The 27,707-nt window shown below is 43.8% G+C and overlaps 1 protein-coding gene across 2 annotated transcripts in view; it reads right to left on the minus strand.

Annotated features, from left to right (window-relative positions):
• Naa25 (N-alpha-acetyltransferase 25, NatB auxiliary subunit) overlaps nucleotides 1-27,261 on the minus strand; it is a 51,896-nt gene extending 24,635 nt beyond the window's left edge. Inside the window, exons 1-12 of one of the 2 annotated variants that reach the window (XM_048447432.3) lie at nucleotides 27,174-27,261; nucleotides 18,626-18,711; nucleotides 16,618-16,756; nucleotides 14,044-14,162; nucleotides 9,872-9,946; nucleotides 8,309-8,416; nucleotides 7,955-8,033; nucleotides 6,169-6,280; nucleotides 5,457-5,546; nucleotides 2,829-2,998; nucleotides 1,820-1,932; nucleotides 171-378 (exon numbers count right to left, since the gene is read on the minus strand). In XM_048447432.3, coding sequence (XP_048303389.1) covers nucleotides 171-378; nucleotides 1,820-1,932; nucleotides 2,829-2,998; nucleotides 5,457-5,546; nucleotides 6,169-6,280; nucleotides 7,955-8,033; nucleotides 8,309-8,416; nucleotides 9,872-9,946; nucleotides 14,044-14,162; nucleotides 16,618-16,756; nucleotides 18,626-18,711; nucleotides 27,174-27,231 — 1,357 coding nt within the window. In that variant the 5' untranslated portion in view covers nucleotides 27,232-27,261. Of the gene's footprint in view, nucleotides 1-170; nucleotides 379-1,819; nucleotides 1,933-2,828; nucleotides 2,999-5,456; nucleotides 5,547-6,168; nucleotides 6,281-7,954; nucleotides 8,034-8,308; nucleotides 8,417-9,871; nucleotides 9,947-14,043; nucleotides 14,163-16,617; nucleotides 16,758-18,625; nucleotides 18,712-27,173 lie in introns of those variants that run through there. The other variant, XM_085679930.2, reaches the window with a different exon arrangement.
• Nucleotides 27,262-27,707: the final 446 nt, after the last annotated feature.

Raw genomic sequence — 27,707 nt, forward strand, 5'->3', positions numbered from 1 at the left:
TCAGGAGGAGCAGACAATACCTGTTAGCCTAACTAGGTTTCTGAGAATTACTCAGATTGGGGGAGCACTTGATAAAATGCCCAATATGTGCACTAGAGGAGTGTGCTCTAGGTACTTTATATACTGACTTCTCGGTCTTAGCAGAACTGGCAGGGTGAATGGCTACTCACCAAACTCCAGTCCGTGTTGGTACCTTAACATCAACTCTCTGACCACACCCAGCTTCTGGTTCTTATCCATGATGTGGTACAAGCCAAGGAGCCTTGTCAGCTGCACGACACACAGATGCTGCTGCAGGGCACGGATGTCACCTGGCAGGGCAAGTTTGTCCTCTGTTGGTGTTGACAACGGAACAACTCCAAGAAGCTGATTAATAAACTGCAGAGAGGAAGAACAAAGGCCAAGCAATGCAGATGTGTTTGGGACACCTGAGATGCTCTATAGGATCCCTGTACCAGCCATCTCTAAAGACTCACAGCTATTGTCCAACCTCTAGCTCACACAGACCAGGTATGGTGATGCACGCCTAGATCATGCATGGCTATGCAAATTGAGCCACAGGAGAGCCTCCCGCCCCCTTTACTTTTATTTTATGTGTACGGGTGTTTTGCCTGTACATGTGTGTGTACTACATTGCGTGTATTCATGGAAGCCAGAAATGTCACCAGATCAATGTACAGATAATTGTGAACTACCAAGTGGGTGGTAGGAATTGAACCTGGATTTGTGCGAGAGCAGGCAGCACTCTTAATCACTGAGCCAATCTCTCCAGTCCCCAAAGACCTTATCTTTAATACTTATGGACTTCCCTTCTGCATGTTACAATTTACCCACGAAGTTATACCCCTGATCCCTGTACACAAACACCGCAAGAATAGCTCCACTTAGACAACAAGAATGAAGAGTCTTTCAGAATTCAATTGAGACTAATTGATACTTATTAGTTAGGGAGCTGGGATTAAAGGCATATACCACATGTGTGTCCTAGATGAGTCACCTTAGTCTGTCAAAGTACTAAGTCCTGGTGGAGTGAAGACACAGTCATTCCACTGTGCTCAGTCCACATGGTAGCAGCCCTAGCATAGTAAGACTTCCAGTCATCAAGCTTTGCCACAGGGTTACTAGTAAACCAGTGGATGGCAGGGCAGATACGGGTTTATTCATGCCTTTATCTCTGCACATAGTGTCCTATCCTACCTCAGTCACACTGCTCCCCAGTAGATAAAGGACTCCAACTGCCTATGACCAAGGTCAGCTCTGGAATATGTACCAAATACTTCTGAGTATGAAACAGTCTAGGGAAGTGGTTCTCAAACTGACGATTCATAACAGTAGCAAATTTGCAGTGATGAAGTAGCAATGAAATAATTTTATGTCTGGGAGTTACCACAACATGAGGAACTGTATTAAAAGGTCATTGTGTTAGAAGATTGAGAACCACTGGTCTAGGGAAATCCTATGTATGGCTCTCCAATGTGTAAAGATACAGCAAGATGTACATGCCACACAAGTGCCAGAGTAGTTTGACTTGAGACTGCCCAGCCTCTAGATGAGATCAGTCAGGTGTAATGGCTCACACCTGATCCCAATGTTTGAAGGTAGAGGAAGGAAGACCTGGGCCACGTGATCCTTCACAGAAAAATTAAGGTCCTATTGACAGGTGAGAAACCTGAGCCAGGTGAGATGCCCAAGTGGTTTTCCACTGGCTCTAGACCTCACCAAGCACTGTGGCTGCAAGGCAGTTACTATATCACCTTTCCAGTACTAGTGTACATGCACAGATACTTTGGACACTAGCAGAACTCTGAGAGACACGTACTTGTGTGCATTGGGCAGCAGGCAAGAGGTCAACAAACACCTTCAGGTCTGTGAAGCAACATGGCTTATCCCCAAACTTCTTGAAATACTGGAACATTAACTCTTCTGGGTCACCTTCAAGAGAGGACACTACATTACTCATTACTCACAGACTGGTCTGTTTCCTTGAAATTAACTCTGCCTGAAGCCAGTCACGGTGGCACACACCTTTAAGACCAGCACTCCCTGTCACAAAATATAAAAGACAAAACACAATAATAAATAAGTAAGTAAGTAAATAAATAAATAAATAAATAGGAGTTAAGTATGGTGTTGCTAGGTGGTGGTGGCGCACACCTTTAATCCCAGCATTCAGGAGGCAAAGGCGGAAGGTTTTGAGGACAGCCTGGTCTATACAGTGAATTCCAGGATAGCCAGGTATACACAGAGAAACCCGGTCCCAAAAATCAAGAATTATGTATGGTGGGCACACCTGTAATCCCAGCCTTTGGGAGGCTGAGGCAGGAGGGTCACTTTAAGGTTATTCTCAATTATACAGCAAGCTCCAGGCCACCCTTCCCACCTTCAAAACCATAAATGAAAGGTAGGCTCACACTGGGAGGCTGAGTTCCAGTTAAGTTTGGGCTACTGAATGAGATCCATTCACAAAAAAACTCAAATCAGAAAGAATACTCATATACTATGAGAAATATTGAGAAGGGCAAGACTGAAAAATTCTCTTTAAGCTGGGTCAGCAAAGACCAGATGGACTAAACAGATACACTAATATAAAAAGCTAAGTCGATGGGGGGGAGGGAATGGGAAGAGAGGAAGGAAGGGAAACAGTGGTTGATATGTAAAATAAATAAAACAAAGCCAAATGGAATATGTGTGGAAGATGGATTTTGTAAATAAGCCTTCTTTAGTAATTATTTTCAGATAATGAGCACATTGATAATGAGGACTGAACTCAAGATCTGAAGCGTATCCCTCATCTTCTCTAGTGTTCCCCAATGTCCAATGATTCTTACCCAGCTTGTACTCGTCATTACAACCTTGGCTCCGCAGGCGCCTGATGAGCTCCAACTTAGCAAGGTGTGGGCCTCGGACATGCCGGGCATTTTGTGATGCCTCCATTATTCGATCCTCTATAAACTTCACGGCGTCTTCTGCAGAGCAGTGTACTTCTCCTTCTAGGGAGCTGAAGGAAACACAAGGCACCATTACTGCCTCCAACGGGCTCCACAAAGTTGAAGCGAAGAAAGACTGATCTTAAGAAACCTCAGTTTGCTATCTATATACAACAAAAACAGCAATAAAGAACAGTAACAGAGTGTGGTAGGTGCCACAGCTACAACCCACGCCTCTAGCAGATAGCAGGAGACTAAGCAAAGGTCAGCAATGGCTGCACATGAAGACCTTGCCTCAAAAAGTCAAGGGCTCCCAGTACCTGGGAGGAAGAGGCAGACAGATCTCTATGTGTTCTAAACCAGCCAGGTTTACATAGTTCCAGGACAGCTATGGCTAGAGACCCTGTCACAAACCCCACCCCCCAAAAAAGCAAATGGCTAGCAGTGTGGATTAGTGAGAAATCACTTGCTTCACATGATTAGAGGGCTAGGCAGTCCCTAGCAAGGCAGTGAAGGGGTGCAACCCACACAAGGTCAAGCAGGTATGAGAAAGCCTTGAGCCTAATCTAACAGGCAACAAGCTATAAAATTCTTCTTCAATTTGACTTCGGAATACTGCAGAGTAACAAATCACCCTCACCTCTTTAAAGGTGGCAAGACGGCTCAGCAGTCAAACTGCCTCTATGAATGAGAACCCATATAGTAGGAGTACTCACTCCCACAAGGTGTCCTCTGACCTTTGGGGTGGCACACAAGCACACACACAAATAAATAAAGCTTTTTTTGTTGTTGTTTTGGTTTTCTATTTCCTGTTTGTTGTTTCGAGACAGGGTTTCTCTATGTCACCCTGGCTGTCCTAGAACTCATTCTGCAGACTAAGCCAGCCTTGGACTCAGAGATCCACCCACTTCTGCCTTCTCAGTGTCCCAAGTACTGGGACTAGGGGTGTCGACCAATATGCCTGGCTAAATGAAGCTTTTACAAAAATTGTTTTTTAGCCAGGAGATAGAGGCCCCTTTTTTTAATCTCAGCACGGAGGAAGCAGGTGGTTCTCTGAGTTCAAGGTCAACCTGGTCTATTGAGTGAGTTCCAGGACAGCCAGGGATACTCAAGAGAAACCCAGTCTCAAAAATGCAAAGCAAAGCAAAGCAAAGCAAAACAAAACAAAACAAACAACAACAACAAAAAACCCTGCTTTTTAAAAATTTTCTTCATATCAGCTATAAAAAGGGGAAGAAAAATTTCTGCTAATAAACTAACTGCAATCAACAGCAGAGACATTAATGGATTAAGAAACATCTCTCAAAGATAACTCTTGAACCACTCAAAAAAAAATGAAACAGACTTACATATACCACGAATGAAAGTGCCTATGGACACCACAACACCACCATGTCTGATCTAATCCCACTCTCAGTACACAGCACTGTGGTAACAAAGGATAGAAGCCAGTGGGGAGGCAAGGAGCTGTGAGGATTTATTTTTACATTGACAGGTTAAGTGGGACTAAATACCACATGGGGACTAAAATGAGTCTCATAGGGCACATGTGTTTATTACAGTAAAACAAAAGGACTGTCTAAAAAGAATGTATTTATGGAAAGAATAAGCATAACTGATGCACAATAAAGTCCTTTTGCTCCATCACACTCAAAAGTACCACTATAAACCAGACATGCTGACAGATGCCTGTAATCCTAGCACTCAGGCTAAGGCAAAACAGAAGTCACTATCATGGGAATAAAGTTCAATGCTAAGAAGCCTTGCATACCAATGTAAGCCCTAGGGTCAACTACCAGTTCACAGAAAGTGAACCTGTACCACAAAGATGATAACCATTTGGGCTCACAAACTAAAAATCCTCAGGGTGTCACTTATTGCAAGCTGCCCAAATAAAACCGCTTAAAGTATAACCTAAAGGCTAGAGAGATGGTACATCAGTTATGAACACTATTGCTCTTCCAGTCGTTCAATTCCCAGTACCCACATGGCAGTTCACACCAGTCAATAACTCCTGTTCCAAGAGATTCAATGCCCTCTTCTGCCCCCCTGCGCATTAAGTAGAAACACAGTAAATATATATATATATATACATATATACACACATACATATATATACATATATATACACATACACATATTTCATATATACACATACAAATATACATATACACATGGACACACACATATATACACATATACATACATGCACGCAAATTAATATATGTTAAATAAAATGAAATTTTTAAAAAATATTTATTTATTATGTATACAGTATTCTGCCTGCATGTATGTCTACAAGCCAGAAGAGGGCACCAGACCTCATTACAGATGGTTGTGAGCCATCATGTGGTTGCTGGGAATTGAACTCAGGACCTTTGGAAGAGCCGGCAATGCTCTTAACCACTGAGCCATCTCTCCAGCCCAGAATGAAATTTTTGGAAACATCTTACAATTACGTCACATATCACTCCTTACTTTAAAAAAAAAAAAAAAAGTTAAGAAAGTGAAAAAAAGATGACAACTTACTGTTCCCCTTCAGCAGGGGGCGTCCAGGCCTCTTCAATCAGTCGAAAAACAGAATCGAAATAAGTCAGATAGAACTGCCAGTCATCTGAGCTAAAATCAGATTGAATGATGCACACAGGATTAAACTCAAGTTGTGATAAGGTTCCTTAGGTACTATGACATCAACCAATTTTCTAAGTCACCCCCCTCCCAAGATGGCACTGTGGAGACTATCAGAGCCTGGGGCTTTCTAGATGCTTAAAGACTAACTTCCTAACATACAATTGCCCAATGAGCTCTCCCTAACTAGGAACTGGCATGGAGAGGGAAGCCTCTTCAAGGCCAGTGTCAAATATGACACAGAAACTTGCTAGGTGGTGGTGGCACGTGCCTATTATCACAGCATTCAGGAGGCAGAGGCAGGGGGATCTATTCACAGAGATCCAGGCCAGCCTGGTCTACAAAGCTAGTTCCAGAACAGCCAGAGCTACACAGAGAAACCTTGTTTCAAAAAACAAAAACAAACAAAAAGTGATACAGTAACTCCACGCTAAACCTTAAGACATAATTCATCCACCACTTCCCAGGCCCCATTAGGACTTACTTTCAAAATATAAAGCTCATTGAAAACTTCTAATATAACCAGAACCCTCACAACACACACCAGCATTAGTCTTGGGGGCCCGGAAACCTTCCAAGGCTCTCAGCTCACAAGCAGTGGCCATCTACTCACTTTTTCAACAGGAGGCGTCGAGAAAGGGCGTTGCACTCTGGCCACCTGCTCAGTTTCTTGTACATGGCCATGCATTTGTTTTCCCGACTCTGAATTTCACTTGTCAACTTATCTACAACAAAAAGTATAAAAGTTTGGCTAGTTTCATGTCTACCAGAATAAAATCCAATCACTGCGGGGGAAATGGTCATATTTGTTGGCGCCCTCAAGAAAATAAACTTCTAGCACTCGGAAGGCAGAGGCAGATGGATCTCTGTGAGTTCGAGGTCAGCCTAGTCTACACAGTTAGTTTCCAGGACAGTTAGAGCTACAGAGAGAAACCTTGTCTCAAAAAACAAAAACAAAAAACACAAAAGAAAAGAAACTCACTCTAAAAATAATACACTCTACTATCTTACAAAGACCCTTTTCTAAATAGAAACATTTCCTACAATAAATTTAGAGAATCGTTGAAGATCCACAATGAGCTGTGATAGATACATGTAAAATACAACATATCCGGACTTAGAAAGCTCAACTGACACACTTCTGAAAAATGAGTACTGCAGACATGCAGTCAGGTAAAACACCCATACCTATATAATAAAAATAAGTAAAATGACCAGGCAGAGGCAGACGTGGTGGATCTCTGAGTTTGAGACCAGCCTGGTCTACAGAGTGAGTTACAGGACAGCCAGGGCTACACAGAAAAACCCTGTCTTGAAAATCCATAGATAGATAGATAGACAGACAGACAGACAGATAAAATAAAAGCGCGGGGGGGGGGGTCGTTTAACCTGAGCTGGGCATGATGGTGCCCAACTTTAGTCCTAGCATTTGGGAGGCAGAAGTTGGAGGACCTCTGAGAGTTTGGGTCTACAGAGGACATCATTCCCAGGATAACCAGGGCTACACAGAAAATTCCTGTCTTGAAAAACAAAACAAAACAAAAAAAGTTAAACCCAGGAGTTTATGGGAAGCACAAACTGGGCTCAATGGAAGAACCTGGGGGCAGGAAGGTGGTGGTAGGGAGATAATGAGGTGGGGAAGACCTAGGGAAAGTTGGGAGAGGGTGGAAAATGAATACAATCAAAATTACCTTGTATGAAATTCTCAAAGAATTAATAAAAAAAAAGTGTTATTGTTTGAGACAGGGTTGGTCTCTCTACACAGCCCTGGCTGTCCTAGAACTCACTATGTAGACCAAGTCTGCCTCTGGTTCCTAAGTGCTTAGGATGAAAATACTGTTAATAGTTTAAACACAAGTTTAGAAACCAGCCTATAGGGCTGGAGAGATGGCTCAGAGGTTAAGAGCACTGGCTCCTCTTCCAGAGGTCCTGAGTTCAATTCCCAGCAACCACATGGTAGCTCACCACCACCCATAAAGGATATGCCTTCTGGCCTGTAAGCATACATGCAGACAGAACACTGTAAAAGTACTAAATAAATAAATCTTTAAAACAAAAACAAAACCATTTACAGTCCACACAGTTCACAACCCCAGAGAACCTAGACAACAAAGAGAACCTTAAGAGGGATATACATAGATCTACAAAGAAAAGAGAAAAAGACAAGATCCCCTGAGTAAATTGGGAGCATGGGGGTCACAGGAGAGGGTAGAAGGGGAGAAAGGAGGAGAGAAGGAAGGGAGGGGAGCAGACAAAAATGTACAGCTCAGTAAAAACAATACAAAACCCCCCCAGTATATAGCAAAGTCATAGGATTTTTATGATTGTATGGGAATGTTTCAACCACAAGTAATTTTCATCTTCAAATTAAAAACAAAACAGGAAACTTTTTAAATTACCTCCTAATTTCCCTCTAATGACATCCAGGGCTTCTTGGTACTTCCCCAAGCGTTCCAGGATCATATAATAAAGTTCAACCTTGTAGAAGACACAAACAGTTACAGCATTGAGAAGTGAGCAGGAACGCAAGCATCTGTGTACTCATTACAATTATTTAACAGAACTGTGTCGATGACTTTTCCTTTCCACACACATCTTAATTAACAGAGAGCACTTTCCAGAGATAGCTCGGTTTCATGATGCCTGAGCTGAGTCAGGAAAGTCTTTTTTACCCAAGGCCCAGATAGGGTCACCAGCTATAAAGTGGACATTGTTGTCGCAATTGGAAAAATGGAGGAAGGGCGTATACTCACTTCAGCTTCAGCTTCTATCTTGTCCTCTTTCACCATTTTTTCTACCATCCTCTCTGCCAGGGGCAGAAACATGGTTTTTGAGAGATTTTCATCTCGTGCGGATATAGACTGTAAGAGGAATGATAAATATTTAACTGTGATCTCTCTCCTGCTTGTTCTCTTCGCATCACCATGCAGAACACTACTATGACCTGTGACTCTGGCCCCCAGTCCACTGTGTACATAACAGGCCTAATCTGAGTCTACCATGTGAATACACGGAATCATAGCCGCTTTACCATCCCATTCATTCCTACAACCCCTGGCTTCTACGTGACCTAGTGCTTTGACAGGTTGGTCTGATAGTTACCTAGAAGTACTCAAAAAGGGGTGTGCCCCTGTTTGGTATTACATTACCAGGGTGCCAAGAAGGAAGCTGTGTACACTGTGCCTGGATTTGCTAACACAGCTACAAAAAGAGACATGCCCATTCTAGTTACACAGCTCTAGTTATTAGCTAATTACCATACAGCCACCATTTTTAAACCAGGACTACTGTTAACTGAACAGTGCAGAGATTCTGCTCAAGGCTCGCTTATCCAGAGGACACAACCTTTCAAAGTAGATATAAACTCACCTTACAGATATAGAAACTAGAGAAAGAATTCCCCCAGCAGTTTGACAAATTTCTGGTAAAGCCCCACACACTTGAAGATAGAGAGCTTGATTTATTGTGATAATTTATCTTCTCAAACAGGGTCTCACTTGCACCCTGATTCAGCCTCAAACTCCAGATCATCTTGCTGTGCTTGGGGTTCCAGGTGTGTATCACCATGCCTAGTCTATAGTGTGTCTTCTCAGCACGACCTCCCAGCCCCTTCTACCCACAGTGTCTCAATGTGATTTTTACAGGAGTTCTGGGAGATAAGCATCTCCATTCCGCAAAACAGGAAGTTGAAGCTTGATAAGAACAAACACCAGCCAGGTGTGGTGATGCACATCTGTAATCCCAATACTCAAGTCCTCTGTAGCCACATACTGAGTTGGGAGCCGGCCTCAGATAAACTAATAAGACAACTGAGAAAATACCAAGCAGCCAGGCACGATAACCACCTCACCTGTAACCCCCAAATTCAAGAGGTGGAGGCAGCAGGATCTTGAGTTTGAAGTCAACCTAGGTTACATAGTAAGTTCAAGGTGATACCCTATCTCAAAACAAAACAAAAAACACTAAATAAGAAAGCTGGAAAACTATCTCAGAGGTTAAGAACACTGGCTATTCTTTCAGAAGAATCGAGTTTGATTTCCAGCACCCACATGGTGGCTCAAAACTGTAACTCCTGTTCCAAGGCACCAGACACCCTCTTCTGGCCTCAGCAGCCACCAGTACATGGTTCACAGACATACATACAGGCAAAACAGTCATACCCATAAAATACAATTTAATTAAACAAAGACTACCAAGTATTCCCAACTTGAAAACCAAGGGGTGATCCGTCAAGACCCTCCTGACACAGTTCAAAGCTCATTAGAGACAAAGATGGTAAAGACAGACTTCAATCCAATCCTGAGCAGCATACTTACTTGCATGATTAAGCTCATCACAGACCAAAAGTAGTAAGGGTTTTTGGGGACAATCTTATACAGAGCCATGCCAGCCTGAAAGAGAGCATAATTTTGAGAACATCAGATAGACAACAATAAACTGAAAATGAAAACAAATATGTCTGAGTGTGTGGCATGTTCCTGAGGAGACCAGTAACACAGTTACATACTGTAGGTGATGGCAGTGCCTGATAACCTCATCACTATGACAACAACAAATAATCAAAAATGCCAAGTTTTACATCCTGAATGACAGTTCAACTTTTGAACCATTTAAGTCCAAACTCAGAAAATGGATGTGACGCAGTACAGTTCTAAGAAGACTACCAAAACTCACAAAATTTGACTATGAATGTTTATCAGTGTGATCTTCAGACTTGGATAAACTTCAGTTGGTGGAGTGCATGCCTACCATGCCCAAAGCCATAGGAATGCCCACAACTGCACACACCAGGCCTAGGCACGGGATGCATGCTCATAGTCTCAGGCACTTGGAAGACAAAGGAGGTTCAATCATTCTCAGCTGCACAGGGAGCTTGAAGTCAACTTGGGCTGAGATCCTGTCCAAACAAACAAGCCACAGCAACAGTCCTCACTGAAGACCCTGAAACAACTATAGCAAAGCAGGGCCACCAGACAGGAGGTAGACCTGGTGGGAAACATTTAGTCCTTCCAAGCTATCAATAATTACAACTAACCCCACCAGCCAGGCACAATTGGAACATGCCTGTAATGAACATGGGCTCCCAGAACTTGAGGTAGAGATAGAAGATCAAGAGTTCATTCTTAGCTATATAGTGAGCAACATGAGACACTGTTTCAAAAAAACTAACAGAAAAAATGACTAACCCTTTTACATAATATGCCCACACTTAGAGCAGATGTAGACAAACAGAGCTAACAAGAATTATTTGAGCATAATGAATTGCTGTCCCCAAAACCCCAAACCCTTCGACTCAAAAAAGGAAACTGTTCTAGGCATGAGCAAAATCTAGCACAAGCAAGAAAGAGATAAGGCAAAATGTAAACCACACAAATAATTCATTAGAAATGGTATGTGTTTATGAATAGGGGTTCACATGTGTGCACATGCCTATGGAGGCCAGAAGACAACCTCAGGAGTTATTCCTCAAGAGCTGTTCACTTTGCTTTCTGAGATGGGGTCTCTACTGGGATCTGAGGCTTGTCAATTAAGCTAAGCTGGCTGGCTAGAAAACGGCCTCCTTACCACTAGAATTACAAGAAAGCCATCATATTTAATATATGGGTACTGGGTACTGGGAATTAAATTCTAGCCTCATGTTTACATGGTAAGCATTTTACCAACTGAGTTTTCTCTCAATATCTTGATTATTGTTTTGTTTTTTTTCTGTGTAGTTTCGGAGCTTGTTCTGGAACACATTCTGTAGACCAGGCTGGCCTCAAACTCACAGAGATTCACCTGCCTTTGCCTCCACTTCCCCAGTGCTGGGATCAAAGGTGTGCACCACCACCACCCAGCCCAAGTCCTTGATTCTTTCTGGGCACAGAAAAACATACAGCTGAAGCCGCCTCAGGCTTACTATGTAGCTGGAAATGGCTCTAAATTCTCGATCTTCCTATACCCATGTCCCAGATGCATAACACAGATCTAACTAATTAAAATTTACCTAACAATAGAAATGTGTATAAAAACACCATACTAGCCAGGTGGTGGTGGTGCATGTCTTTAATCCCAGCACGCGGGAAGATCACTGAGATCAAAGTCAGCATGGTCTACAGAGCGAGTTCCAGGACAGGCTCCAAAGCTACACAGAGAAACCCTGTCTTGAATGCCCCTCCCCCCACCAAAAAAAAAACCGCCATACTACAGGCTGGCAAGTTAGGAGCACTGGCTGCTCTTCCAGAGATCCAGATTCAGTTTCTAGCACCCACAAAGCTGTTCAAAACTGTCTTTAATTATAGACCCAGGAGATCTAGTTACCCACTTCTATCCTCAGATACTGTACACAAACATACAAGTAGTAAAACACACCCATATGTATGTGCGTGTGTGTATGTATATATATATATATACACACACAATAAAAGGGACAATAAATAAATAAACAGAATCACATGCTAGGTGATTACAAGAGAGGTGAAATCACACATGTTCTTTCCTCCTTAAGAGAAAATGGGGAAGTATCATGAAATCCTCTAAAAAATAGTATTTCAGATGGATCTCAAAGGACAAGTGAGGCTCTAGGCTAGACTGAAGATATTAGGATGCACAAACATTTGAGGTCAACAGGTGAGTAATTCATCAATTCTCAGGAGGGAAATGAGTCTGAACAAAATCAAAGAGAGTGAGTCATGGGGTGGAAAAATGGCTCAGGGGTTAAGAGAGCCTGCTGTCCTTCCAAAGGACCTGAGTTCCATACACACACAAGAAAAACCAAGAGGGCTGGGCTAATTTAGTGGGAGAGCGCTGGCCTAGCACCAGAAAGCCCTGGGTCCAATCTCTAACACTAACAAAAAACTCAAGAAGTCAAAGGCTGGGCTTTACATGAAGGGTAGATATCCAATACGTGTAGGACCCTAGGTCAATCTCTAGCACCAAAAACCACAGAGGAAGGAAAACAAGTTCATGAGAGACATAAGAAGTACGTCTACTTTGAAAACTTATATAAGAGGATATACACATTGATGCTGAGGAAGGATTTGTATTAATACAGTATCATTACCCTGTCTGACTTCCTATTGCTACAGTGTGATACTGCAGGCAAAGAACAAGTTTATTAAAACTCAAATTTATTTTTAAGATTTACTTTTTTTATTATGTATAGTGTTTGCTTGCATGTATGTCTGCAAGCCAGAAGAGGGCACCAAATCTCATTATGGATGACTGTGAGTCACCAGGTGGTTGCTGGGAATTGAATTCAGGACCTCTGGAAGAGCAACCAGTGCTCTTAACCACTGAACCATCTCTCCAACCCCCAAAAACTCAAATTATAAAAAAGGTGTATTATACACACCAGCAATCTCAGCACTCAAGAGGCAGAAACTGAAACTCAAGCCTTGCTAGATACTGCTTATTAAGTTTAAAGTCAAGCAGGGGTCCAGGAGAGGCTTTGCCAACACAAAACTCAGCTACAAGCAGGTTTTGTTGTTGTTGTTTTCTTTTTGAAACAAGATCTTGAATTCATTCCAGGGCCTTGTACTTGAACTTATTATGCAGCTAAAGATGACTTTCAATTCTTGACCCTCCCACCATATACCCAGGTACTTCGATGATAGGCACATGCCACTATAACAGGTTTATCCTACAATGCGGTTAAAGACACATAACACTACACTGAGCTGGATGTGGTGACACACCTCTACAGTCCCAGCTACTCAGGAAGCTGAAGACAGAATGACATCAAGTTGAAGGTCATTCTGGGTAAAAGTCTTTTATGGTGCCCAGGCTGACCACAAATCATCATATAGCTAAGGATGGCCTCCAACCTCTGATTTTTTTTTTGCCTTGACTTCCAGAGTGTTGGGATTAAAGGCATGTGCCACTATGTCCAGCTCACATTAATGTTGGGGGTAAACCCAGAAATTGTGCACTCCTGGCAAACATTCCAACTGAGCTACAGCACCAGCCCTAATGCAATTTCTAAAGGGCTAAGAATACAGCCAGCAGTAGCATCTGCCTACCCTGGGTTTCACCCACCATGCCACACACACACACACACACACACACACACACACAAAAAACAACCCAGTAAATATTTGTGTAACATTCTTCGATGTACACAAAGAACCCCTAAAATCCGATCAAAGAAGCCACCTCTGGAGAGCAAAAACTAAGAATTTCAGCCATAGGGACTTCTCCCCTGGTGAATTTATCTAACTCTCTGAAGGCTAAAGCAGCTCAATTAACTGGATATAAACTTAAGAGCAGCTCTGTTTTGTGCTCTGTGATTTCTGCCTATCCACTTTCTGAAACCTCAACAGGCACGTCACTCTAGAGCAATCTGAGGCTGACAGCAAACCAAAGCAAACACATGAGCAGCCAGCCAACTTCCTCAGGTAAAGCATTTCAAAACCCTGAGTACTACATAACTGGCTGATCACCACACACACAGCAGCTCAATCATATCGGAGACTTTGTGCCCTACCCAGAAGGCTCTGAATTTGGTTACCTGCTGCATCTTCTTGTACTCGCCCACTCTGGCGTAGGCCATGAAGAGGTGAGAGTGATACTCCTCGCTGTTGGGAACTTTCTTCACAGCCGCCTCATAAAGCTTTGTGACTAACTCCGCTAAGAGGAAGAGAAGCAAGATTGGGTTTTGCTTCCATAAGATAAAATCCTAATGCTCTTTTCTGTTTGGTTAAAGCAGGTGTTCTCAGTCTTTCTAATGCTGAGTTGAGACCCTTTAATACAGTTTCTCGTGCTGTGGTGAGCCCCTCAACCATATTGTTTTTGCTGCTACTTCTTATCTGTAGTTTTGTCACTGTTATGAAATGCAATACAAATATCTGATATGCAGGATATCTGGCTTGACCTCTGTGAAAGGGTCCTTTGATCCCCAAAAAAGTCTAGACCCACAGGTTGAAAGAGTTAAATGGTTGCTCCTGGTGCTAAAGGACATGGAGGTATTGTTCCCATCTTCTGCTTAAGTATTGTTGGGGGTATTTTTTGTTGTTTTTTTTCAAGACGGGGTTTCTCTGATTAACAGACCTGGCTGCCCTGAAACTTACTCTGTAGACCAGGCTGGCCAGATCCTGCCTCTGCCTCCCAAGTGCTGGGAATAAAGGTGTGTGCCATCACATCTAGCTTTAAGTGTTGTTTTGATGAAGCATGGATTAGGTCATATCTCTTCATGGTATCTGTGCCATGAACTCAATCTGTCTCCTTTCAACTCTTTTAGCCCTCCACTGTGTAGTGACGAACTATAGTTCTTCAGAGTCCCCTATGTCATATCATGGGCTAACATGCTGTTCCCACTGCATAGCTTCTTCTGTTCCCTTTTCCACTCAGTAAACCCCATGCATGTACCAGTTCCAGCAAGAACACAATCCCAATCCTCTCTGCAGGCCCCACCTTGAAGAATCTGCCTCTCCTCCCCAATTTGATGGCTGTCTCTGTTCTGTGTTAAACTCTGACTAAAAGAGAAGATCTCTAGAATAGCATTAACTGATACCCAATGCAGCTAGGTATGGCAGCGCATGCCTGTGATCCCAGTCTTTGGAAGGCTGAAGTTGGAAGATTAAGTTCAAGGTCACTCTGGCATAGTTAGGAAAAGTCAGCTCAAAATAAAAAACACATTAAGGAGTGCAGCTTAGGGGCTGAGCAGTTGCCTAGCATGTGTAAGGTCCTGTATTCGATCTCCAGTATCACAGAAATAGTCAATATTATCTTTCTTCATCATCAAGCAAAACAAACTGATACAACAATTCTATTCCTAGCTGTGGTGGCATCATGGAATGAATAATCTCTGGCAATGAACATGGATTCACCAGAGCCACATGGGTATCAGACCAGAAGTGCATTACACAGAAGCACATAGCACAGACCCAGCAACATGAAACCCAAGATAAACTAAAGGGGCACTGTCACACTGAAACAACAAGACAGAGAACTAAAGCCAGCAGAGGGCCTCAGATGTGATTCATTGGCAGAAGGATTGTCCAGCTCAGGCAAAGAAGGAAAGAGACAGAGGGGATGGGGCAGCAAACAAGTCAATCAAAGTAATTCAGGAGAGGAACTCTACTCCCCAAGGAAACTGAGACTCGGTTGGAACGTGGGAGGCTTTCCCAGCATCAACACTGTTCTAATCCATTCTGCCTTTCCCTTACTGCTTAGTGTGAGAGCATGGGCACAGCAGACATGTGGGCAAGGAGAGCATGGCACAACAGACGTGTGGGCGAGGAGAGCATGGCACAACAGACGTGTGAGCGAGAAGAGCATGGCACAACAGATGTGGGCGAGGAGAACATGGGCACAGCAAACGTGGGCGAGGAGAGCATGCACAGAGCAGACATGGTGGCTCGAGGACAACTCTTAGAAGTTTCTTCCTCTTTCCATTGTGGGCTCAGTGGACTAAAGTCAGGTGTCAGTCTGCATGGTAGTCTTTTACCTCTGAGCCATCTTATCAGCCCAACAAGGTTCTACTTCTTAATTATAGGGCAGCTTCATGACTCACCAAATTTACTAGCACATTGCATAAAACAATATATTTCATAATAAAATATTTAAGAAATTCAAATGAGGGCTGGAGAGATGACTCAGAGGTTAAGAGCATTGGCTAATCTTCCAGAGGGACTGAGTTCAATTCCCAGGAACCACATGGTGGCTCACAACCATCTACAATAAGATCAGGTGCCCTTTTCTGGCCTACAGTCATTAAATGAAGGCAGAACACTATATACATAATAAATAAGTTTAAAAAAGAAAAAGAAAAAAAAAGAAATTCAAATAAGGCTGGGGTTTGGAAGTATGCAACATTAATCTCAGCTAGAGGGAGCCAGATATAGGTAGATCTCTGAGTTCCAGGCCAGAGCTACACAGTAAGATCCTGCCTCAAAAAAAAAAAAAAAAAAAAAAAAAAAAAAAAAGAAAAGAAAAACAGAAAGAAAGGAACTCATTTTGACTCTCATATCAAGTTAAGTTATTGCATTTAACTATCCTGGTGAAGCTCTTCAAAGGCCACGACCAATACATTTATCTCTCTACTGTCATCCACACAGGTGGGGGAACAAGGAAAGTCACATACGACGGTGCATCTCCCGGTAGAGGATCGTCAGGGCCTGCAGAGAGTTGTCATCTGTGGGTTCAAGGGCAGCCACCTCCTGTGCCAAGGTGAAGGCTTCTTCCTGTTTTCCAGTTCTCTGTAAACCAATTGCCTTGAGAACCTGACAGAAAGAAAAGAAAAATCAGCTTCCATGGGAAAAGAAAAGCTAAGGCAGAATGGAGAGAGTTAGTTCCAAGTCTGTACCTGGACTACATAGTAAGATCCCACCTCCAGAAAAGCAAGGAGAGAGGTGAGGGCGGGACTGGTAAAGTTCTCCTTGGAAGCACTATAGCTGAGCCTGATGCCCAAGGTTTACCACTTGCTCCTAATCCCAGTGCTAGGAATGCAGAGGCAAGTGATCTAAAGGCACAGTGGCCAGCTAGACTAGCTTACTTGGCAAACCCCACACCAGTGCAACTGTCTCAAAATAAATAAATTAATAGGTGGGGGATGGAGAGTTGGATCAGTGGTTAAGAGCACTTGCTGGTCAATAATGAAGACTAAACTAATGATCCCAGCATTTATGTCAGGCAGCTTAAACACCTGTAACTCCAGTTTTAGGTTACCTAGTCTCCACAGGCATGGAGAAGGGGATGTATGCACAGACAATTAAATAATAAAACCTTTTTTTTTTTGAGGGGGGGGGTTTCTCTGTGTAGCCCTGACTGCCCTGAAACTTGCTCTGTAGACCAGGCTGTTCTTGAACTCACAAATATCCTCCTGCCTCTGCCTCACAAGTGCTGGAATTAAAGGAATGGGCCACCATCATCGGTTATAAAATCTTGAAAATGTCACCTTTATCTCCACATGTACGTGCACCAAAATCCATGAGTGGTCATATGCATACCCCAAGATAAGAAAATGAGAACCAAGAGCAAAGGCAAAAGCAGAAGCTGCAATCAATGCTAAGCTGTGATCAACTACAACTCTTCTCACAAAAAAAATAAATGAACAGCAACTCAAAATTCCTTCTTAGCCTAGTCACAATACAAGTACTTAATACTGTTTTTTTGTTTGTTTGTTCTTTGTTTTGTGGTTTTTCTCTGTAGCTTTGGGACCTGTTCTGGAACCAGCTCACGGAGACCAGGCTGAACTTGAACTCACAGAGATCCGCCTGCCTCTGCTTCTCTAGTGCATACACCAACACCACTCGACTCTAATACTGTTTTTAAAGATTGTGAAAATAACCCGGGTGTGGTAACACATGCCTATAATCCCAGAAGGCTAAGGTAGGCAGATCTCTTTCAGTTTGAGGCCAACCTGTCTACAAAGCTAGTTCCAGGACAGTCAGAGATACACAGAGAAGCCCTGTCTCAGATAAAAATGACTGTGAAAATAAAGTTACGTAGAATCCCAGAATATACAGTTAAGCTTCAATTAAGTACTATCAATGCAATATAAAGTGCTCAGGACAGGAATACACAGGGGAGGAAAGAGAGCTGACAAGCAAAAAAGCTGGGGAGCCGGCTTGGTGGTAGAGGCTCCTGCAAACAAGTCTGGTGACCTGACTTCAGGTCCTGGAACTGACATGATAGAAGGAGAGAATCAACACCCAAAAGTGGTTTCTCCTCTGACTTCTACGTGCTCTGCACTGTAGAATCTGTACAGCCACAGGGAAGAAAGGGAGGAAGGGAGAGAGGGAGGGGAAGGGGAAGAAAAAAGAAATGGGCCTGGGAGGGCAAAACAAGAGAATCAGAACTTCAAAGTCATCCTCAGTTACATTAAGACCATGTCTCAAAAATACAATATAATATAGAAAAGTACCAAATGAAAATGAGAAAAAATTATAAATAAACTCACAACCCAGCATAATGGTGCAGGCCTTTCATTCTAACATTTGGGAAGCAGAAGCAGGTGGATCTCTTTGAGTCTGAAGTCAGTTTGGTCTACATACCAAGTTTCAGGCCAGCCTAGGCTACAGAGAGATGCTGCCTCAAAAAATATACGTATATATTATCCACAAATATAAGTAAAGGATAAATGCAATTACCTTCGCACAGTGAAGATCTTTGTGTTTCTTCAACAGTTTATCAGCTTGCTGAATTGCCATTTTATTATTCCCATTATCAAGGTAATCTATTGAAAAAAAAAGAGGCATCATAATAGTTCACCAGCAAACATGAGAAATACAATTGCCTTTGAGACTTTAGAAATACCCTGATTTTTTATTTAAAACATCATGGGCCAGGTGGTGGTTGTTTGCACAGGAGGCTTTAAACTAGCTCAGATTAGCTTCAAACTCACTAAGAAATCTAGGCTGGCCTTCAACTCATTGGAATCTTCTTGCCTCAGACTCCTAAGTACTGAGATTACAGTGCAAGGCCCCCACCCCCACCCTTTTACACCAGTCCCTAGTTTAGGATTGTGAATTGAGTAGTTGAAGCCAGCCTGGGCCACATGTATAGCAAGGCCATCGTTTTGTTGTTGTTGTTTAGTTTTTCTTTTAAAATAGACTTTCTCTTAGACTAATCATCTTTCTTAATCATTTATTTTATGTGCATTGGTGTTTGGCTTGTATGTGTGTCTGTATGAGGGTGTTAGATCTCCTGAAACTTGAGTTACAGGCAGTTGTGAGCTGCCATTATGGGTGCTGGAAATTGAACCCGGGTCCTCTGGAAGAACAGCCAGTGCTCTTAACTGCTGAGTCATCTCCCCAGCCCCTATTTTTGTTTTTTAGATTAGCCATCTTTGATGAGCTCAAACTGTTAGGGTGATTATTTGATAAATAATCAAAGCTGAGTGGGATCAGGACATTTCTCTATTCGCTCTGGAGGTGACAAGACTCTGAAACACTGTACTAATCTGCCCTTGGCATCACCTCTGAGAAGTGGCTCCACCAGGGCTGGGAACATGGTAAGACCATATCTAAATCACAAAACTGCAGCCCACCCCAATGTGGACATTTTTTTTAAAGATTTATTTATTTACTTTGTATAAATGCTTTGCTAGAATGCAGGTACGTGCACTATGTGTGTGTGCTTGTTGGATCTCCTGGAATTGGGGTTCCAGATGGTTGTGAGCCATTATGTGGGTTCTGAGAGTTGAACTCAGGTCCTCTGTAAGAAAAACAAGTGCTCTTAACCACTGAACCATCTCTCCAGTTCCTTGATGGTTTCTTTCTGGTAACCATTAGCTACAACACTAGAAGTCTGAATCAGAAAGAAATGGGCAACCCCATGGAAAAGCCTGAATATATGGCGTCTACAGTTATCAGTGACCACTCTAGAACTTCCACTCAGAAGTTTCACAGAACATAAGCAGGACGAGGACAAAGAAAACGTCACCTTTCAGGTTCTGTTCATGTAAGAAAGAAAATCCAAAACAATAAAAAAGGGGGGAAAAACTCCCTTTATCCAAGATCCCTTGCAAGTGGGGCTGGAATGATGCCTGCTCTTGCACAGGACCAGCATTGTTCACGCACCAATATGGCAACTCAAAATTAACTTTAAGTAGCATTCAATAGCCCCTTCTGGCCCTTTGGGCACTACACACATAGGGTATAAACCCACACAAAAGCATACATACACATAAATATACTTTTTAAAAGAAAATACAAAACTTGGAAGGAAGGAGCCACCTTGATGAAGTCTGTCTGTGGAATGAGGTTAAGGGACTCTCCCGCCTCTAGCCACAACTTAGTAGGGCTACAAAGCCAACAAGGTCTGCCCTGAAGAACATAATGAGCAAAAGAAAATCAAGTCTGATGCTGACAGTGGTGGTGCACATCTTTAATCCCAGCACTCGGGAGGCAGGGGCAGAAGGACCTGAGAGTTTGAAGCCAGCCTGGTCTACAGAGGAGTCCTAAGACAGCCAGGGCTACACAGTGAAACCTTAGAGGGGTGGGGGTGAAGCTGGCTTTCAACTTACATTACTGAGTCTCTAATATAAATCACATAGCTCTTGAACAAACAGGTCAGTAAATGATATCCAAAGTTAGTAAAACTTTTAAAAACTAATTCAAAGGCAATTGTAGTTTGGCTGGGGACTGCTGCTACCCCTAAAAGAAGTCTGACAAATGAGCTCACAGGAAGCCAGACAGTAGCAGAAACGGCACTGGCTACAGTGCAGTTTCACAGGGTATGTATGGTAAGCACCAGCCCAAAGGATTGGCATTCTTTTGGGTGTATAGTCCTCACAGACAGAACTAGAGAATCCCACAGCAAGATCCCAGAGGACTAGAACCCACGAGTTGGCTTTTCTGCAGCCAGCTTGACTGCACCTTGCTTTCTCTCACCTTCTTGTTATCTTTACTAATGTCTTTTTGTTTCTTCCTTTTAATTTCTTTTCCTTTTTTTTAAAGATTTTTAAAAATTTATTAAGTATACAGCATTCTGCCTGTACTATATGCCTGCACGCCAAAAGAGGGCACCAGATCTCATTATAGATGGTTACTGGGAATTGAACTCAAGACCTCTGGAAGAGCCATCTCTCCAGCCCCTTTTTGTTTCTTTTAAAGAAGAAGGGTGCATTTTATTTTCATTGTTTTCTCCCAGCAAGAGATACAAGTTTCTATTACTAATAAGAATATATATAATAAATATTATAATTATTGGAGTAGGGTGACATATTCTTTTTATTTTAAGATTTATTTATTATGTATACAACATTCTGCCTCCATGCATGCCTGCAGGCCAGAAGAGGGCACCAGATCTCATTACAGATGGCTGTGAGCCACCATGTGGTTGCTGGGAATTGAACTCAGGACCTCTGGAAGAACAGCCAGTGCTCTTAACCTCTGAGCCATCTCTCCAGCCCAACATATTCTTTTTTAGGATCTCATGTATCCTGGCCAGAACTATATAGCCAAGAATGACCTCCAAGTTTTTGTTCCTGGTTTATCTTTTGCTTTTCTCTTTCTTTTCTTTTAGAGACATGGTCTCTATGTAGCCTTGGCTAGGTGAAATTTGCTATGTACACCAAGCTGGCCTTGAACTCACAGAGGCCCACCTACCTCTTCCCACCTAACACTGAGATTAAAGGAAGGAAAAAAATGTTACATTTGTGTATTTCTCTATGTATGTGTGGAGTACACATGTGCCACAGTGAGTTCAAAGCCAGTCTGGTCTACATAGTAAGTTCCAGGCCAGCCAGGACCACACAGTGAGACCTTGTCTACAAGAGAGAAAGAAATTGGCTGCCTGAGCTGGAGAGATGGCTCAGCGGTTAAGAGCATTGCCTGCTCTTCCAAAGGTCCTGAGTTCAATTCCCAGCAACCACATGGTGGCTCACAACCATCTGTTATGAGATCTGGTGCCCTCTCCTTGACTGTAGGCATACAAGCACACAGAATACTGTATACATAATAAATCTTTAAAAAAATAATAAATGAAAAAGGCAAACCTCTCAAAGAAAAACCAAAACAAGCTTCCTAGCGTCCTTACAAGGCCAAGTCCTTATCCTCTGCCGTCTGGGCCTGCTTCCACTCTAGCCACTCTAACTCCACTCCCTCAGCAGACCATACTCTAGAAGTGTTCACCTCTATTTCCCTCATTCCACATTCAAAGTAGAACATTACATCTACAAGGCTGTTTCGAGATCTGCTCTTAACAGCCCTGATGCCCACACTTTAACACTTCATAATCAGCTCTCAGCACAAACACAGCTATTAAATGTCTGGGCTGTCAATGGAGCTCAGTGGACCCCAACACCTCATAAGACTGCATGTGGTGGGCCGGGCAATGGTGGCACATGCCTTTAATCCCAGCACTCGGGAGGCAGAGGCAGGTGAATCCCTGTGAGTTTGACACTTCGTCTACAAAAGCACAAAAGCTAGCTCCAGGACAGCTAGGACTCTTACACAGGGAGACCCTGTCTTGGAAAAAAAAAAAAAAAAGACTGCATGTGGTGACAGAGCCTGTGATCCCAGCACACAGTTGAGGCAAAAGGATCTGAAGTTCAAGGTTATCCTTAGCTACATAGTCAAGTTCTAATGTTGCCCTGGGCTTTGTGAGACACTCCATCAAAAAAAAAAAATCATATGTGTGCGTTATGTACTCACACATTATAGTAGTAATACACATTACACATTATGATAAAAAACACTTACAAGGGTTAACAGGTAGGTCTCTCATGACCATGATATTCCATTATACTCTATCCACACAGAAATTTTTGAAGAAGTGTTTTTTTTCCCCCTGCCCCAGTACTGGGGTCTGAACCTGTGGCCTATACACACTAGTCAGACACTATCACTGAGCTACATCCCCATCTAGACACAGCTTTTAAGTAATTGTGTTTTCACTAAAGAAAGGACCTTGTACCAAGTGAAATTTCTACAGAAAATCAAAACGGGCTGGAAAGATAGCTCAGGAGGTAGGTAAAGTGCTCATCATGCAAAATGAGGACTAGGTTTGATCCCTTGATCAAGTAAAAGGACAGCTACAGTAGCTACATTTGTAATCCCACTGGAGAGGCAGAGACAGGACAGACCCTGGGGGTCTCAGTCAGCCTCATTCCTAGCAAGTGCCAGGCCATAAAAAGACCCAGAGTCAAAAAGCAAGGTAGATGGTGCCTGAGGAATGACAGCCAAGGTTGACTTCTGGCTAAACATATATACACACTCACATGCACACCCACACACAAAATGACACCTTGTCACTTCTAAGACTCACGCAGTTAATACTTCCCAACAAAAGACTCGGAATAAATATTACCCTTGACTGAACACTTCCCGTTTTAATGACCTGCCCTAAGATTTGACCAGACACCCAAGAGAAAAAGCCCAACTCATAAAAGAAGTGACTGTCACTGGAGAGCCTGCTGGAATCATGCCACACCTGACTGTATAAGACTGGAGGTACAACAGATTTGAACAGCGGATCATGTGTGTGCATATGTGAGTTCATGGGTTGGTGTTGTGCCTGTGGCTCTCTCCTAACACCATGAGGGTCCCCAGGATGAACCTCACTCGGTGCCTTTACCCGCTGAGCCATCCCACAGCCACAGCATCAGAATAATGGCAGTAGTAAAAGCACTGTCCTGCCCACCCACACCAAAGTGCCCACTGGTGAGAACTACCCAGCAAGAGGTCATTTTAAAAAGGCAGGAGGATGGGGTGGCACTAGCCTTTAATCGAACACTCATGTGACTGAGACAGGAGGGTCTCAAGTTTGAGGTCAGCATGAGCAACTCAGGAGCTCTAGTCTGGACTACAGAAGCCTGTGTTTAAACCCAGCCCTACAACTCACTTCTTACAACCCTGAGCCTGCTAATCTGTCCAGCCTTCAGTTCCCTGCAGTGACCAGCTCTCAGTTAATGCAGTTACTGAACATCAAGCCATGGTTGAGTTCCATGATGATGAACTTGGTCACGGGTTAGCTAGTACAGCCTGGATTTGAGGATTAGCAGTTGTTTAGGAGCATTAATGTGTCTGACAACAAAGTTCAGGAGCTCTACAGTCTGAAAGCTGCAGCAAGGCCTAGTCCTGCCACTTTATATTAGCCCCTCAGAAGCTCTTCTCTACTCTCCTCACTAGCTGGAACCAAAAGCTACATAATTCAGACTTTAGCTCTCAGAATATGACCTATCACTTCTGGTTAATACATCCTGATGTTTGGCAATGTGAAATGGTGGTTTCTTATTGAACAATTCAAAACACTATTCCTCGTAACTGAAATGTAAGACCAACAGTATTCTCCTTAGTCTTCAAGAACAAAGTTATGAATCTAATTATTATTAAGTTGAGTCTTTTGTAAAAGTTCAGAAAGATGAGAAGTCTGCAGGTGGTGTCTGTGTAAGGATGTGATTCACAAACCATGAACCCTAAATTTAGGTTTTACTTTCTATTACCCAGAAGTAGAAGGGCGGCTACAAGCCAGAGGTTAGTCTGGTCTACATAGGGACTTCTCTGTCTTATGCAAAGGCGGGAGGATGTGCAGCAATGGGAAATCTGAGTAGGCAAATCAAAGTGATGCAATTTCTAGCACAGTGGTTAAGACAGTGTGCCTGAGACGAGCCATGGTGGCCCATGCCTTTAATCCCAGCACTCAGAAGGCTGAAGTAGGTGATCTCTGAGAGTTTGAAGCCAACTTAGTCTACAGAATGAGTTCCAGGACAGCCAGGGCTACCCAATGAAACCCAGTCTGGAAAACAAACAAACAAACAAGCCAGTGTGCTTGGAGTTCAAACCCAAGTTCAAGAAGCATTAGCTTTAGATAAATTACATAAGAGCAATAAAACTTGTTTATCCAGCTGTTTGGGGGGGATTCTGAAGAAATGCGTAAGGTTAACTGAGACACTCCAGGTAAAAGCTCAAGGGCATTGACTGACTTAAGATCCTTCTTATAACGGACTGACTGTTCTGAACTGTTCATTATGCACCACACAGGACCAGTAATGCTAGAAACAGGTAATGTGACCATCACACAGCACAGCACCTAAGAGCCAATGAGATAGCTCAGCAGTTGAGGGCACCTGACAGCTGGAATTTAATTCCCAGAATCCACATGATAGGAGAGGACCAATTCCCTCTTGCAAGGTGTCCTCTGAACTCCAGAGGCGCACAGTACCATTAGTGTGACCATACCAAACCACACACACCCAAAAATACTTCAACAAGTATAATTTTAAAAATGTACCAAATATATATACATATATAAAATTATGACCACTAGATATAAGGCCACATGCTTGTAATCCCAACAGACGGAAGGCGGAGGTACAGCTGAAAGTTTGAGTCCAGCCAGGAAACTAAGTGAAACCTCCTTGTCTTAAAAAAGAGCAGTCAAGGGGAGGAAGGTGGATCTCTGTGAGTTCGGAGCCAGCATGGTCTACAAGAGCTAGTTCCAGGGCAGGCTTCAGAGCTACAGAGAAACCTGGTCTTGGAAAAGCAAGCAAGCAAGCAAGCAAGCAAGCAAGCAAGAAAGAAAGATCACGTAAAGATATAATATGCAGGGGCTGGAGAGATGGCTCAAAGGTTAAGAGCACTCACCACTCTTCCAGAGGTCCTGAGTTCAATTCCCAGCAACCACATGGTGGCTGACAACCATCTGTAATGAGATCTAGTGCCCTCTTCTGGCTGCAGACATACATGCAGGCAGAACATTGTATACATAATAAATAAATAATCTTTAAAAAAAAAGGCAGTCAAGCTGGGCAGTGGTGGCACACGCCTTTAATCCCAGCATTCAGGAAAAAAGCAGGTGAGGTGATCGCTGTGAATTCCAGGCCAGCCAAGGGCTACACAGTGTGATCCCCTCACGGGATGGGGACGGGGGACGGGGGACACCACCAACACCAATAGGGGCCGGGAAAACGGCTCGGTTTTTAAGAGCACTGGCTACCTGGCTACTCTTCCATAGAATCCCAGTTCAGGTCCCAGCACCCACAAAGTGGCTTACAATAGACTGTAACTCCAGTTCCTCCAGTTCTAGAGGATCCTAATGCCCTCTTTGGCCACCAGGAACGCACGTGGTGCACAGACATCATGAAAACAAAATACCCATAGGCGTACAACAGTGGGGAAAAAAGGAAAAAGAAAAGTAAAGAAAGGACAAAGAAAAAGCCAGGACCATTTGTACCAACTTGCGAGAAACACGAGCACCCTCTCTGCCAAGAAAAAAAAAAACTAAACACAAATTTAAAAAGCCAAAACGCAGTCATACTGAAAATGTGAGGTCTACTTTAGCAAGAAACTACTGACCTTGAATCTTCCTCATCAGTACCTGAGACAAGACCACACAACCATCAATGAGGAAAAGGCAACGCAAAAAGGAAGCACTTCCAATAACAGACCAGCTCATTTATTGCAAAGTGTTCCTCTCCGACTCAATTCTGGGATTCTTTTATTCCACCAGGGAAGGAAGATGACATCAAGGTTCATCTAAAAAAGCCTGTGGGTTTGGGGCGAGCGCGGTGGAGAGGGATCTACTAAGCACGCGGAAGGCAAGCTACAGAGAAAAACCAGACACGGTGCAGAAAGGGAAACCTTTCCAGCAGTCCGGCCCGCACCTCCAACACCAGTTACTGCCATCTCTTCCCCGCTATTCTGGGGGCCCCCTCCCCCCGCCTCCCACGTGTGCCCAGAGCAGCTGTTCCTGCACCGAGTAGCATCAGGATGGGGATCGATCTGGATGACCTTGCATCAGTCCCTTCCTTTCTCTGAGCCTCAGTTTCTCCACGTGCACCAGACCTCATCAGTCAGGCAAATCCTGGACACTCATCCTCGTTAACAAAATCACTACCACTGAACATCCTCCCCTCAGGAAGGAGCTCCCACCTCATACCGGAGCCGGTTGTCACCTGCAAGAAAGACCACGGCCTCCCGGGGAGAGGCTGGAATAAAGCGACCTAGTGGTCTCGCCGGAAGGGCGCGTCCCGCGCGTCCTGACAGCTGCGTGCACCTGCCGGTGCCACCTCAGGGACGAGCTTTGCCGGCCGGCGCCTACGCGAGGCCGAGGCTGCGGCCTAGCGTCCCGCGCGGCCCGCCCCCTTCCCTCCCCACGCCGCGCGCGCCCCCGGCGGCCCTCTTGGGCCTTTGCTCCCGGCAGGGCAGGCCTCGGCTTGCCGCACTGGCCAGCAGGCCGGCTTTGGGTACTCACCGTAAATGGGCCGGAGGCGCCGGTCGTTAGGGTCCTGCACATGGCCCCGCGTCGCCATGATGACAAGCGCAGAACCGCAGTGCGCACGCGCTGGGCAAGCCCCCGGGAAGGGACCGTTAAAGGGCCAGCGTCGATCTCGTTGGTGTATCGCGATAGTGAAGGGTCGTGCGACGGAGTGCGCCTGCGCGGAAAGGGAAGTTTGCCTCCCCTTTAATTAGAGCTGTGGTTAGATTTTTGCCGGTATAATAATCTGGACCCCAGGGGCGGTTGTCGCTGTTGGTGGCTTTTGCCCTTGAGAGGGAGAGGCGTGGAAAGCGAAAAAGCGATTTAGTCCCATTGATTTTACATCAAGAAGAACCAATTGGTCTTGACTTTGGTCACGGAGTCGCCAGGAACTCCTGGGTGAGCCTTGGGAAAGAGAGCTTGCCCTACAGAGAAACTACAAAAAGTTTACGAGCCCCTTCCCTGGCCTCAATTCCGTGTGTGTTCCAGACGCTAGTGCAAGCTGTTTTGATTAGTTTAATTTTCATGATT

The sequence above is a fragment of the Myodes glareolus genome, chromosome 2 (genome assembly GCF_982192425.1).
Source record: "Myodes glareolus chromosome 2, mMyoGla1.1, whole genome shotgun sequence".
NCBI lineage: Eukaryota > Metazoa > Chordata > Mammalia > Rodentia > Cricetidae > Myodes > Myodes glareolus.